General features: G+C 47.7%; 1 protein-coding gene across 1 annotated transcript in view; it reads left to right on the forward strand.

The window, feature by feature from the left end:
- MAGI2 (membrane associated guanylate kinase, WW and PDZ domain containing 2) overlaps positions 1-14,287 on the forward strand; it is a 1,230,330-nt gene that overhangs the window by 1,132,838 nt on the left and 83,205 nt on the right. Inside the window, exon 19 of the mRNA XM_030216294.1 lies at positions 4,404-4,547. Within this exon, the coding sequence (XP_030072154.1) occupies positions 4,404-4,547 (144 nt within the window). The remainder of the gene's footprint in view (positions 1-4,403; positions 4,548-14,287) is intronic.

Genomic DNA, 14,287 nt, shown 5'->3' on the forward strand with positions numbered 1-14,287 from the left:
CTGTTTCCCTCTCTCTTTCCCCATCCTTCCATCTGTTTTTCCCTCTCTCTCCCCAATCCTTCCATCTGTGTTTTTCCCTCTCTCTTCCCATCCTTCCATCTGTTTCCCCTCTCTCCCCAATCCTTCCATCTGTTTTTCCCCTCTCTCCCCAATCCTTCCATCTGTTTTCCCTCTCTCTCCCCATCCTTCCATCTGTTTTCCCCTCTCTCCCCAATCCTTCCATCTGTTTTTTCCCCTCTCTCCCCAATCCTTCCATCTGTTTTTCCCCTCTCTCCCCAATCCTTCCATCTGTTTTCCCTCTCTCTCCCCATCCTTCCATCTGTTTTCCCCTCTCTCTCCCCAATCCTTCCCTCTGTTGTTTTCCCCTCTCTCTCCCCAATCCTTCCCTCTGTTGTTTTCCCTCTTTTTCTCTCTCCCCAATCCTTCCCTCTGTTGTTTTCCCTCTTTTTCTCTCTCCCCAATCCTTCCCTCTGTTGTGTTCCCTCTTTCTCTCTCTCCCCAATCCTTCCCTCTGTTGGTTTCCCTCTCCCTGCAGTGTTGCCAGGTGGAAAATTTTTTTCCATCTGTTTTCCCTCTCTCTCCCCATCCTTCCATCTGTTTTCCCCTCTCTCTCCCCAATCCTTCCCTCTGTTGTTTTCCCCTCTCTCTCCCCAATCCTTCCCTCTGTTGTTTTCCCTCTTTTTCTCTCTCCCCAATCCTTCCCTCTGTTGTTTTCCCTCTTTTTCTCTCTCCCCAATCCTTCCCTCTGTTGTTTTCCCTCTTTCTCTCTCTCCCCAATCCTTCCCTCTGTTGGTTTCCCTCTTTCTCTCTCTCCCCAATCCTTCCCTCTGTTGGTTTCCCTCTCCCTGCAGTGTTGCCAGGTGGAAAATTTTTTTCCCATCCAATCCAGCACAAAAACCGCCCAAAACCCGCCCAAACTCAAACCCCACCCCTGACACCCCCACCCCCGCGTCATCACCCCCGCCCCCGCCGTCATCAACCCCGCCCCCGCCGTCACCGGCCCCGCCTCCCCCGTCACCGGCCCCGCCTCCCCCGTCATCGGCCCCTCCTCCCACGTCACTAACCCCGCCCAAAACGTCACTAACCCCGCCCAAAAAAGGGCACTAACCCCGCCCCCCGCGGCCGAAAAAGCCACCCAAAAAACCGCCCTGAAGCCCAAAAAGCAGCCCAAAAAACCTCAACCCGCCGCGGGCAAATCTTTCCCGCGGCGGGTCGCGGAAAACCGGCCAATTGGGCGGTAAAACCGCCCACCTGGCAACACTGAGCAGCGGCCGCTACACTAAGAAAAAGTTTTTAAAAATTGAAACCTGGCTGAAACGCGGCACCCCGGCACTGTAGACAGCCATTAGGCATTGGCTGTTGCCCCGCAGCCGCTCCTCCTCTTGCCTCTACGTCACTGCCCCTGGAGGAAGACCCCGGAGGAGCGCAGTGACGTAGAGGCAAGAGGAGGAGCGGCTGCGGGGCAACAGCCAATGCCTAATGGCTGTCTACAGTGCCGGGGTGCCGCATTTCAGCCAGGTTTGAATTTTTTTTTTAAATCTTTTTCTTTGTGTAGCGGCCGCTGCTGCTCAACAAGAGAAGCAACAGCGGCCAGAAATAGGGGCTGGCACTGCGTGCGGGACATGGACTCACGGGGCGGGGGGAGCAAAAAAAAAGGTGCCGGTACGCCGTACCGTTGCGTACCGGCACAAAAAAAGCACTGATAAAAACACTCATTAAAACTCATGCCAAAACCATGGCTCAAAACAACTCAAATACTTAAAAGAAACTACTACAACATTATTACATACCACAATGGGCGTGTTAAAAAACATCTAAACCCCGAATAAGCTGTGACAATGCTCAGTAGTGCTACAGAAAAACAAATAATGCTATGATAATGTCTTTGTCATGAGTTTTAATATGAGTGTTTTTGTGAACACACTGTAAACATTCAGGCTTATTTTCGAAAGTGATCGCCGGCGATCTTCTGACATAAATCAGGAGATGGCCGGCGATCTCTCAAAAGCGGCGAAATCGGTATAATCGAAAGCGGCTTTTTTGACACCATCGCCGCTTTCCCGTCGCCACGCCGGCAAAAGTTCAAGGGGGCATATCGGCGGCGTAACGAAGGCAGGACATGAGCGGGCATGAGCGTGGCTACCAGATGGCCGGCTTTTGCGGATAATGGAAAAAAAAAGCGGTGTTAAGCAGTATTTCACTGGGTTTACTTGGTCCTTTTATTTTCACGACCAAGCCTCAAAAAGGTGCCCCAACTCACCAGATGACCTCCCTGTAGTCCCCCAGTGGTCACCAACCCCTCCCTGTATACCAGCCTCAAGTGTCATACCCAGCTCCCTGACAGCAGTATGCAGGTCCCTGGACCAGTTTTTAATGGGTGCAGTGCACTTCAGGCAGGCAGACCCAGGTCCATCCCCCCCTACCTGTTACACTTGTGGTGCTAAGTGTTGAGCCCTCCAACCCCCCCCCCCCAACCCACTCTACCCACATGTAAGTGCCCCCCTTCACCCATAAGTGCTATGGTAATGGAGTAGAGGTGTGGGGAGTGGGTTTGGGGGGGATTTTGGGGGCTCAGCACCCAAGATAAGGGAGCTATGCACCTGGGAGCTTTTTTTGTATTTTTTAAACATTTTTAGAAGTGCCCCCTAGGGTGTCCTGGCATGTGAGGGGGACCAGTGCACTACAAATGCTGGCTCCTCCCACGACCAAATGCCTTGGATGTCGCCGGGTTGGAGATCGCAGGCATTTTTTTTCCGTTATCGCTGAAAAACAAAACCGGCCATCTCAAACCCGGCGAACTCTGGCATTTGGCCAGGCTAAACCGTATTATCGAAAAAAAAAAGATGGCCGGCCATCTTTTTCGATAATACGGTTCTGGCCAGCTGTTGCGCCGCCGCCACAATAGATCGCCGGCGACGTTCGATTATGCTCCTCCACATCAGGGGCGTAGCTAGACCTTGCCAGGAGGGGGGGCCAGAGCCCGAGATGGGGGGGCACTGTTAAGCCGCCTCCCCCCCTCCGGCAACCCCCCTTCCCCCGCTCGATCGCGCCGACACTCTTAAACTCCCTCCCCCCTCCTCCCGCTACCAACCCTCGGCCGCCGTCGCCGCCCGCCCCATGAAGTACCTTGTTTGCTGGCGGGGCTGCCCAAACCCCGCCAGCCAAGAGTGTTCTTCAGCGCTGGAGTTAGTAAACTCCGGCACCTTCATTCAAGGAAGTTCATCTGAAGGATCAGCTGGTTTTGACGCATTTACGTCCTGCACGGGGCTACATGCACGGTGCAGGACGTAAGGCGTCAAAACCAGCTGATCCTTCAGACGAACTTTCTTGAATGAAGGCGCCGGAGTTTACTAACTCCAGCGCTGAAGAACACTCTTGGCTGGCGGGGTTTGGGCATTCCCGCCAGCAATCAAGGTAAATCATGCGGTAGTGGGGCTGGCGGCGATGGTGGGGGAGGGTTGGTGGCGGGAGGGGGGTTGTTGGCAGGGGGCCAGGGGCGAATCTGCGGGGGCCCGGGCCCCCTCAGGCCCCACGTAGCTACGCCACTGCTCCACATGTGTTATGTACACACTGTTGCAGCCTGTTTTATATTATTACATGCACACACTTGTCCATTCACACACTGCTTTTTCCGATTTGGTTTGTTTGGTTGCATTAACATTGTGTTTTATATGGTGGATTTGTTGTTAGTGAACATTACTTTTTGCCTAGATCCCTCACATTTTATATGTTTTATAATGTACTAGTAAAAGAGGCCCGTTTCAGAGCAAATGAAACGGGCGCTAGCAAGGTTTTCGTCGCCATCACCCCCCCCCCTTCCGTGGCCAACCCCTTTGTTGTTCTGCCATTGCTCCGCCCCCAACGTCATGACGTTTGACGCGAGGGCGGGGCCCAGAGCGATTCCCCCCCCCCACGCCTCCCTACCTGCCAACTCCTTCGTTGTTCTGCCATTGCTCCGCCCTCGAGGGCGGGGCCCCGAGTGATTTTGGTGGCTTCACCACCACGAACCTTCGAACCTTTTTGAAGGAAGTCAGGGCTTGGCTTCACTGACGTCAGTGTCCTCAGAACGTTGAGGGTGAGTTTTATTATAGTAGATTTTTATATATCTTGTATGCTCTTTATGATTTAATTTGTTTTTGCTTCATACCCCTGAGGCAGCCTTGAGTGGGCGAAACGTGGATCACGTTGGGTACTTGTTTTTAATAAAGAATTCGTTTGGTATCTGCTTTCTTTCACATTATAAAGATGTTATGCTCAGTTCCAAAGAAGTAGAATTAAACATCTTGCTTTAAAAAAAAAAAACTATCCTTAATTAAATTGCTCTTTGAAATTTTTTTCCTTCAGTTTTTCTTGAGCCCAAAAAGTACTGTATATCCCCATGTAATGTTTTTTTGCCTCTACAGGATTTTAATTATTTCACTGTTGAATTGGAGAAAGGTGCAAAAGGGTTCGGGTTTAGTATTCGAGGAGGACGGGAATACAAAATGGATTTGTATGTATTGAGGTTAGCAGAAGATGGGCCTGCAATACGAAATGGAAGAATGAAGGTAAGAAATCTGGATAACATGCAATATGGCATAAATATATTAAGGAAATAATACTTAATACTTTGGCAGTTTTCTATGAGGAAAGAAACTATGGGATATTATCCAGCTTATTTTCGAAGGAGATCGCTGGCCATCTTCCGATACAAATCGGGAGATGGCCGGCCATCTCCTAAAGCCAGCCAAATTGGTATAATCGAAAGCTGGTTTTGGCCGGCGCCAACTGCTTTCTGTTGCGGAGCCGGACAAACTTCAAGGGGGTGTTTCGATAGGATAGCGAAGGCGGGACAGGGTTTGTGCTTTGAGATGGCCGGCTTTGCCCGATAATGGAAAAAAGAAGGGCGTCCCTGGTGAGAATTTGGTCCACTTTATTTGGTCCCTTTTTTTTCAAGTCCAAGTCCCAAAAAAGTGCCCGAACTGACCAGATGACCACCGGAGGGAATCAGGGATCACCTCCCCTGACTCCCCCAGTGGTCACTTAACCCCCTCCCACCCTCAAAAAAACAACTTTAAAAACTTTTTATTGCCAGCCTCTATGCCAGCCTCAATTGTCATACTCAGGTCCATCGCAGCAGTATACAGGTCCCTGGAGCAGTTTTAGTGGGTGCAGTGCACTACAGGCAGGCAGACCCAGGCCCATCCCCCCCCCTACCTGTTACACTTGTGGTGGAAAATGGGAGCCCTTCAAAACCCACCCGAAACCCACTGTACCCACATGTAGGTGCCCCCTTCACCCCTTAGGGCTATGGTAGTAGTGTACAGTTGTGGGGAGTGGGTTTTGGGGGGCTCAGCACCCAAGGTAAGGGAGCTATGCACCTGGGACCAATTTGTGCAGTCCACTGTAGTGCCCCCTAGGGTGCCCTGGCATGTGAGGGGGACCAGTGCACTACGAATCCTGGCCCCTCCCATGACCAAATGCCTTGGATTTGGCCGGGTTTGAGATCGCCGGCCTCGGTTTCCATTAAGGGCGAAAACTGAGGCCGGCCATCTCTGACATTTGGGCGGCCCCAACCATATTATCGAAATGAAAGATGGCCGGCCATCTCGTTTTGAAAATACAGTCGGCCCCGCCCCTTCGCGGTGCTGTCCTTAGAGATGGGCGTCCCCGATCGAAAATGCCCCTCAGTGTGTACAGCACTGCGTATGTCTAGTAGCGCTATAGAAATGATTAATAGTAATAGTAGATATTCAAAGCAATTTAAGCAGGCAGGAGGGGGCATACTGAAAGCGGAGTCGGGGAGGAGCTGGCAGCTATGCAGCTTCTGGCAATATTCAGTTCTGCTTCCCGCACTGCTAAACAACCAAATACCAATCCTAACTTTGGTCGCTCAGCTATACTGGTTCCACCATTGACTATCAGCCAGTACCCACATAGTTTCCGGGTCCCAGCCTGAAGTTTGTCAATCCCCTTTCCTTACTTACCCCCTCTCCCCCCCCCCCCCCCCCCCCCCCCAATGAACATCGTCAAAGCCTACAGAAGTACAGCAAGGCTGCCACTAGAGGTCACAGCAGCCATCTTGAAGAGGCATCCACAGTAGGCCAGGAGTGAGTGGGCATCACTCCTGCCCATTCTCCCGCTAAAACACCAGGAATTGGATAGGCAGGCCACAGGGATCCTAGGGGTAATGAATACAATGCTTGTGAATAAAAACCGTTTATTAGCTGCACCAAATAAATTATATTTTAGCTGGTTATAAAACCTATTAGTTAAGACAAAATGAAAAATCAAAGATTAAAACCATCCACTGTTGAACAAAACAAATATTTGCAATTCTAAACCACCTTTTACTGTATTGAGCAATTTGTCTGATAAGATTTTCAGGATCCCTGTATTACAGTTCAGTAGATATTAAGTGCCTAATTAACACTCCCCCGGTGTCTTCTTTTGTTACTTTTCGGTATTTCTTTTGATCCCTTGTTATCTGTGATCTTTATTTCACTCAGAACGTCACTTGCATTATTTTGCAGTCTTGGACAGGAGTACATGAGCCCCCAGTTTTCCCTGTTTCTGCATTCTTCTGTGACATTCACAAGGTTTACAAGACACTTTGTCTAGTTTTGACAATTGCTCTTTATGCTGTACAAGTAATTTTTGCACTTCCAAACAGCTTGTCCGCTGGTTTCTCGGTTATTGTCATGGTTATGCTTTGCCGGAAAAATATGTGAAGACCACCTCCGTGAAAAGCTGTAAACGTGCTGCAATAGTGGTCTTCATATGGGAATTTTAATGTATTTGGTAAACATTTCTATGTATATGTGTGTATGTTGTGATGTGGTGCCCCCTGGGGGAGGGGCTGTGCTCACCTAGCACTCCAGTCCAACCTCTCAGTTTGGGTGGTATCACTCTTGCTGGGAGCAAGCTCAGTTTTGGAAGGACAGCTGCCAAGTGGGCTTCCGATCAGGTACCGCATACAGTTCAAGCTTCTCCTACTAACCTACAAATGCACTCGATCTGCAGCCCCTTCTTACCTCTCTACCCTCATCTCCCCATACGTTCCTACCCGTAACCTCCGCTCTCAAGACAAATCCCTCCTCTCAGTACCCTTCTCCACCACCGCCAACTCCAGGCTCCACCCTTTCTGCCTCGCCTCACCCCATGCCTGGAATAAACTCCCTGAGCCCATATGCCAGGCCCCCTCCCTGCCCATCTTCAAATCCTTGCTCAAAGCCCACCTCTTCAATGTCGCCTTCGGCACCTAAGCACTATACCTCTATTCAGGAAATCTTGACTGCCCCAACTTGGCATTTCGTCCTTTAGATTGTAAGCTCCTTTGAGCAGGGACTATCCTTCTTTGTTAAACTGTACAGCGCTGCGTAACCCTAGTAGCGCTTTAGAAATGTTAAGTAGTAGTAGTAAGTGGGCTTTGTTTGCTTCCTAACACCTACTAACCAATTAAAGACCTTCCTCTCTGTTTCTAGCTAGACCCTCTTGGAGGCTATCCCTATACCTCAATAGACAGCCAGGCAAATGCTCTTAAGTTATTCAACATCACCAAAAGACATTAACAAGGTTCTATGTCTTCCTTTTCCAAACATAGATTCCAGTCAATCATGGTCACACAATGTATGACTGTTCTATAAAACTAAACATAGGGCAACTCTTCCTTCATTCAAAAATAGAAGTATCTTTTCTTTCAAATACAAAACAACAGTGACTCATGACCCTCCCCTACTTCTTTAGGACTTTTCACTTTCTCATGTAACAAGAAAGACCAGTAATATTACAATTTATAATTACTGAGGGAAAAAGTGAATCTTGTAAAATTACTAATTTTCCTTATGGGTTTCTAGGTCAAAGAACGCATCAAAGATGAAAGGTTTTAAACGGGTGTCCAGTTTTTTTAGTGCTGTACAAGGTTATCCTCTTAAACACTGACACTCTCGAGCTTTCCCTTTTCTTCCTGTGCACTCTTGCATCATTCAGGAGCCTAACTCCAGTCTAGGTTCCCTTCCCTCTTGCAAATGGTGCACACTTAGGAGACTGACTTCTTATCACCTCTTCCTTTACTTCTTTAGGACGTCCTTCCCTGTTCAAACAGCTGAGGCTGTTGCATTGCTAAAGGGCTTGCTCCTATTCCAGCATCCCTTACTCCCATGCAGCAGCATACCTCTTAAGAGACTGACCTCTTGTCACCTCTCCCTAGGGTTACCGTATGTCCGGATTTACCTGGACATGTCCTCTTTTTGAGGACATGTTTGGGCGTCCGGGCGGGTTTTGCCAGTCCACCCGTTTGACCGGATTTCTGGACAAACGGGAGGGCAGGCAGCGGGCCTATCCTAGCCTCCCCTTCCCTTACTTACTATCTCCTGCCCTGGTGGTCTAGTGACCTCTTCGGGGCAGGAAAGAGCCCCATCTTTCCTACCCGGAGTGCTGCCCTTGTCCTGCATCCTGTTGCTGTGACGGTCTCGGGATTCAAAATGGCTGCCAAGACATCCAAAGTCGGACTTAAACATCATATCGAAAATTCCCCTCCACGTCTTGTAAATTCAAATTGTGCTGCCCGTGGTCCAGGCAGGACCATCCTGTAATCATTTAGGGGCCCTTTTACACAGGAATGGTAGGCTCTACGCACGTGTGCAGTACATGCCAAAATGAGGCTACCGCCTGGCAGTAATTTCAGATTTGATGCACGCCTACACATCCAGAATAAATTATTTTTTTGTATTTTCCTACCGCTTGCAGCTTTTCTGGCATTAATTGGCAGTTGGCGCACACTGACTGGTCACTGCCTCTGTAGCACGTGAGCACTTACCTCTAGATCAATGGGTGGCATTAAGGGGTTAGGCCATAACTAGGCACGTGCTGGTTTCAGTTTTACCGCAGGCCCTTTCCCCGGCCCATTGACAAAAAGCCCTTTTTCCCAGACGCGGTTAAAACACACGTCCACACTACCGCAGGCCACTTTTTGCCTCAGCTTAGTAAAAGGACCCCTAAAGGACCTAAGAACCTGTGCTAGGGAATAGACAATAGTTAGGGACAGGGGCTTACCCAGACCTTGGCAGGAGGGGGGGTCCAAATCCCGAGGTAGGGGGGCACAGTTTATCCCGCCTCCCCCAGACGCCAACCCCCCAGCCACTTTTGACCCCCCCCCCCCCCGCCACTGACTGCCCACCACCACTTTCGACCCCCCCCCCCCCACTGCCAACCCTCCCCCATCACCGTCGCCAGGTACATTTGCTGGCGGGGGTCACCAACCCCCGCCAGCCGGTCTTCTTCAGCGCCAGTCTCCAGCGCCTTAGCTGATCTGCTTCTGACTCTTGACGTCCTGCACGGGGCTACATACAGGACGTGCACGCAGGATATCAGGACTGACAGAAACAGATCAGCGAAGGCTCCGGAGACCGGCGCTGAAGAAGACTTCAGCTGGCGGGGGTTCAGGACCCCCGACAGCAAAGGTACCTGGCGGCGGCGGTGGAAGGGGGATTGAAAGTGACAGGGGGGGAGGGTCAGCAGTGGGAGTGCCGAAAGTAGAGGGGGGCAGGGCTAAATCTGTGGGGGCCCATGCCCCCGTGGCCCCACCTAGCTACGCCCCTGTTTAGGGATGAGAGGTATGATGGGACTCCCACCAGAAATGCCTGAAACGCTAACAGTAAGATTTAAAACTTGTCCCGATAAACAACTGGCAGCCAGTGTTGACTTTTAAGTAAAAGTGTGACACGATCAGACCTACGTGAATATCAGAGAAGTCAGACTGCCGAGTTCTGCAGGGTTTGGAACCGTCGACTGGAAGAGTGATTTATACTAAAGTAAATAATATTGCAGTAATTGACTCTAGTTCTTAAGGGCCCTTTTATTAAAGAGTGGTAACTTTTTGCGGTTGAAAAAACTAGCATACTGTAATTGCAAAACCTGTGCAGTAAATTCAGGAGCCCTATGCCCAGCATCTGCCCTGCAGACAGGGCACGTACTTGAAATGACAGATTCTGCTCTAAAATGTTAGCGGAACTAGAGACACCCAGCCCAGACATCTCAATTCTGATTTGTTCATTCTTTCTAAAGTGCCGCTTCACATCTCAAATCCAAACCCAAATGCCCTCTTGCATGTCAGCCAGAGACTTATTGTCATTACTTTGACTTACACAGTCCTTACTAGACCTTCGCAGCTGAAAAGTTAGGAATAATTTGAAAAGTGCATGGTATGCATGTAAATTAAAGGCTTTTTGTTCCAATGATTTAACGAGACTTTTCTGTCTTATTTCTAATTAAATTGTCATCTGTAGTGATGTCCCTTAAATACCATCTCTTCATTATTGCCAATAGACATTTGTCCCGGTTTCCTAGTTAGATTTTTCTTATGCCTGGCTGTGAATGATTTGAATTCACTTTAACCAAAAGAAGAATTTTGGAGCTTATAGTACGGTTCAAACTGAGTAGGAGAAAAGGGGAATAATCTTTGCTTTGTTCTTGAAGTTAGTATTAGTACAATACTGTTGCAGGTATTTTTTTTTTCCAGCCAATTTAATCATGTTAGCAGGGAAGAGAGAGTGGATTTGTCACATTAGGAAGACGGTCTTTCTGGTTCTCTACACAAAGCTTAAGGGTGTTTGTTACAATAAATTTAGGTTTCCCAAAGGCCAACTCCAATTTGAGACAACAATATTGGACTCTGAACATGCCACTCTTTCCAACTGGTGTGTGTGACATGCAAGCTGATTTCAGGAAATGTCATTGCAGAAAGTTCGGTTTCAGTCTCCTTTCCCCCACATCTGTAGATTTCATTTAAAATTTAATTTGACTGCTGGCAAAGAAGTTATTCCAGATAATTGGATGCAGGGACTGCATGCTAAGTGAGATGGGTGATGTCATTACCTGGATGCACATCCTTTGGCAGAGAAAGAGTTTCCATGTTAACGTGAACCATCCTGTAGTAATATATGCAAATCTATTATGCTAATCTAATGCTACAGGATTGACAGCCAAATGAGGAAATTAGTCATAATGCTGGAAGGCATAGCTATTACAGTTCGTATTGAATGTCATAATAAAGGCAGGTGGAAAACGTTTTATCTTGGGGGTATTTCACTGGCTAGTTGGGTTTCCTTGATTCGGTCAGGCTTTTCAGGTGTCATGTGTTTGTCCCATCCAGTCAGTCTAAAGACCTCTAATGTAGCACATGTTGAAATGGAGACAAGGGGATGTTTTGTTTTGATTTCACAAATCAGCGTTGCATTCCTTAGTGTAAAATTAAAAACTTATTGGTAACGAAAATGTAAATGTTTAAATGACTGCAGATCAGGCAAACAAAAGTGCAAAAAAGGATTCCCCCCCGGCTCAGAGCTCCTTTCGAGACTTTCCCAGTACTTGCTGTGCTTTTTTGCTGTCTCCTATTAGGATTGGGTTCAGCTTCCTGCAAAATGAACAGGAGTCTGCTTCACCACCACTATGCTGACCTCAAATCGGCCTGCACAGATGCAAAGTACTCAGGCCCTTTTACCCACAAGGAAAGTACATGCATGACTTTCCCTTTGAAAATTACCTCAGGAGAAAAAGTATCTGTCATGATTTGCAATAGCTTTTCTATGGGTATTTTTCCCATACAAAAATAACGTGCATAGATTTGAAAGTGTAATCTACGCATGTTATTCCCCTCCCCTGACCAATACACCCAATCCCACCTTCTATTTGCCCTGATAAAAGTACACACTTTACTGATCCTGAAAGCTCGTTTTTTTGAAAACTGCACAATCATAAGTAATGATTTCTTTTTCTTTACTTACCTCTGGCTCCTTTTTCACTGTGTAGTCAGTACAGTACACGAGGAGTAGAGGTTGACCACAGACTAAACCAACTCGGGAGATGATGATGATGGTGAAAACTCTTTATTAATTGCTCAATGGACCATGACACAGCCCGTGTTTTGACGCACCAAGGCATCTGCCTCAGGGGTCACGTGGAGGGGTATAATCGAATACGAACGCCCATCTCCATGGGCGTCTATCTCCGAGAACGGGTACGTGAAGGGGCGGGACAAACCGTATTTTCGGAAAAAATGGGCGTCCATCTTTTTTCTGATAATACGGTTTATGCCAGCCAAATGCATCGGATTTGTGCGGATTTGAGCTGGGCGGTTTCGTTTTTCAGCGATAATGGAAACTGAAGGCGTCCAGCTCAAAAACGAACAAATCCAAGGCATTGGGTTGTGGGAGGGGCCAGGATTCGTAGTACACTGGTGGTCCCCCTCACATGCCAGGACACCAACTGGGCACCTTAGGGGGCACTTGTAACAATTAAAAAAAAAGTTAACTACCTCTGAAGTCCATAGCTCCCTTCCCTTGGGGGCTGAGCCCCCCAAATCCCCCCCAAAACCTACTGCCCACAACTCAACACCATTACCATAGCACTTATGGCTGAAAGGGGGCACCTAGATTTGGGTACAGTGGGTTTTGGGGGCGGTTTGGAGGGCTCCCATTTACCACTACAAGTGTAACAGGTAGGGGGGGATGGGCCTGGGTCCACCTGGGTGAAGTCCACTGCACCCACTAACAACTGCTCCAGGGACCTGCATACTGCTGTGATGGAGCTGGGTATAACATTTGAGGCTGGCATACAGGCTGGGAAAAAAAAGTTTTTAAAGTTGTTTTTTTTGGGTGGGAGGGGGTTAGTGACCACTGGGGGAGTCAGGGGTGGTCATCCCCGATTCCCTCCGGTGGTCATCTGGTCATTTAGGGCACTTTTTTGGGACTTGTTCGTGCAAAAAAAAGGGTCCAAAAAAAGTGACCCAAATTTGCGCTAAAAACGCCTTTCTTTTTTCGATTTCTTTTTTCGATTATCGGCCAAGGACGCTCATCTCTCCTCGGCCGATAAACACGCCCCAGTCCCCCGCCTTCACCACGCCTCCGAAACGCTCCCATCAACTTTGGCCGTTTCCACGACAGAGTGCAGTTGAAGACACGCAAAATGGGCGTTCAATGATACCGATTTGGGCGCCCACGGGAGAAAGACGCTCATCTCCCGATTTGGGTCGAAATATGGGCGTCTTTCTCTTTCGATAATAAGGCGGAAAGTGGACTCACAGAGTATACACGTTAAACAGAAATACAACCAAAGGGGAACTCTATGAAATTCAAAACAGGTTTCCTCCACATACTAGCTCAGCAGGCGTTATCGACTACAGCTTCCTGTGTTGTGTATGACAAAAATGCTTAGCATGCAGTAAAACTGCTAACACGCCTCTAGCGCGGCTTAATAAACAAGGCCCTAGACTCAAATAAAAGATATATGTCATTCCTTTTCTGCTGCCAATCTGTCTTGTGCTCCTTTTTCACCATTGGAGTAATAGTTTCTGTCATTGGGAAGAAGGGGAAGTGCATGACCCCCTGATTGGGTGATGGATCAGTAGGTGATATCCTTCAGTGTGCATACACAGTTCTGCGTTTGACGTTAGCAGAGGTAGAGGAATTTCAGTTACCTTTGCAAATATTTATTAAATTTTATTTACCACCTTTTTGAAAGAATTTACTCAAGGCAAGAATACAGCAAGAATAAGTCAAACATAAGCGATAGACACAAATTTGGGTACACAAAGCTGGACACCATATATAGAATCCGGGGGTTTATTTATTAAAATAAAAGAATTCCGAGTAAGCATGCTCACATTTATTCCATAAGTACATAAGTATTGCCATACTGGGACAGACCAAAGGTCCATCATGCCCAGTATCCTGTTTCCAGCAGTGGCCAATCCAGGTCGCAAATACCTGGCAAGATCCCCAAAAAAGTACGAAACATTTTATACTGCTTATCCCAGAAATATCCCAGAGTAAACCTTTTCATTCATCCCAGTGTTTCATATTCCTCTAAGACACTGATTATTTTCTGTTGCTTGTGTTATGAAGGTTTATGCTATGTTATCTTGAGAAGAATCCTGCAAAAAGGAGATTAAGTGAAATTCAGGCATTTATGAATACCAAATGAGTTCTAAGCTGTTCTTATCACTGCACACTTCTTGCAAGGAAGTGTTAAGAAAGGGAGGTCAGCATTTGGATATAATGTTAATGATCTGTCGCAAGTTGTTCAGTATTTGAATTCTTAGCTGAACTACATTTTACAACAAGAGAAAATGCAATGTTAGCACAGAGGTCATACTTAAACTCCTTAGTTCTTTTGATGGAGCCATTTAAAAATGAATTAAGGTGGGTACAAAGGCAATCAAATGGTCCTAATTTACATTATAATACATCTTACTGCAAATAGAATGGTACTTAAGTCTTCTGCAGTGACAGTTTTCAATCCAGAGGTAATA

The sequence above is a fragment of the Microcaecilia unicolor genome, chromosome 10, assembly GCF_901765095.1.
Source record: "Microcaecilia unicolor chromosome 10, aMicUni1.1, whole genome shotgun sequence".
Taxonomy (NCBI): Eukaryota; Metazoa; Chordata; class Amphibia; order Gymnophiona; family Siphonopidae; genus Microcaecilia; species Microcaecilia unicolor.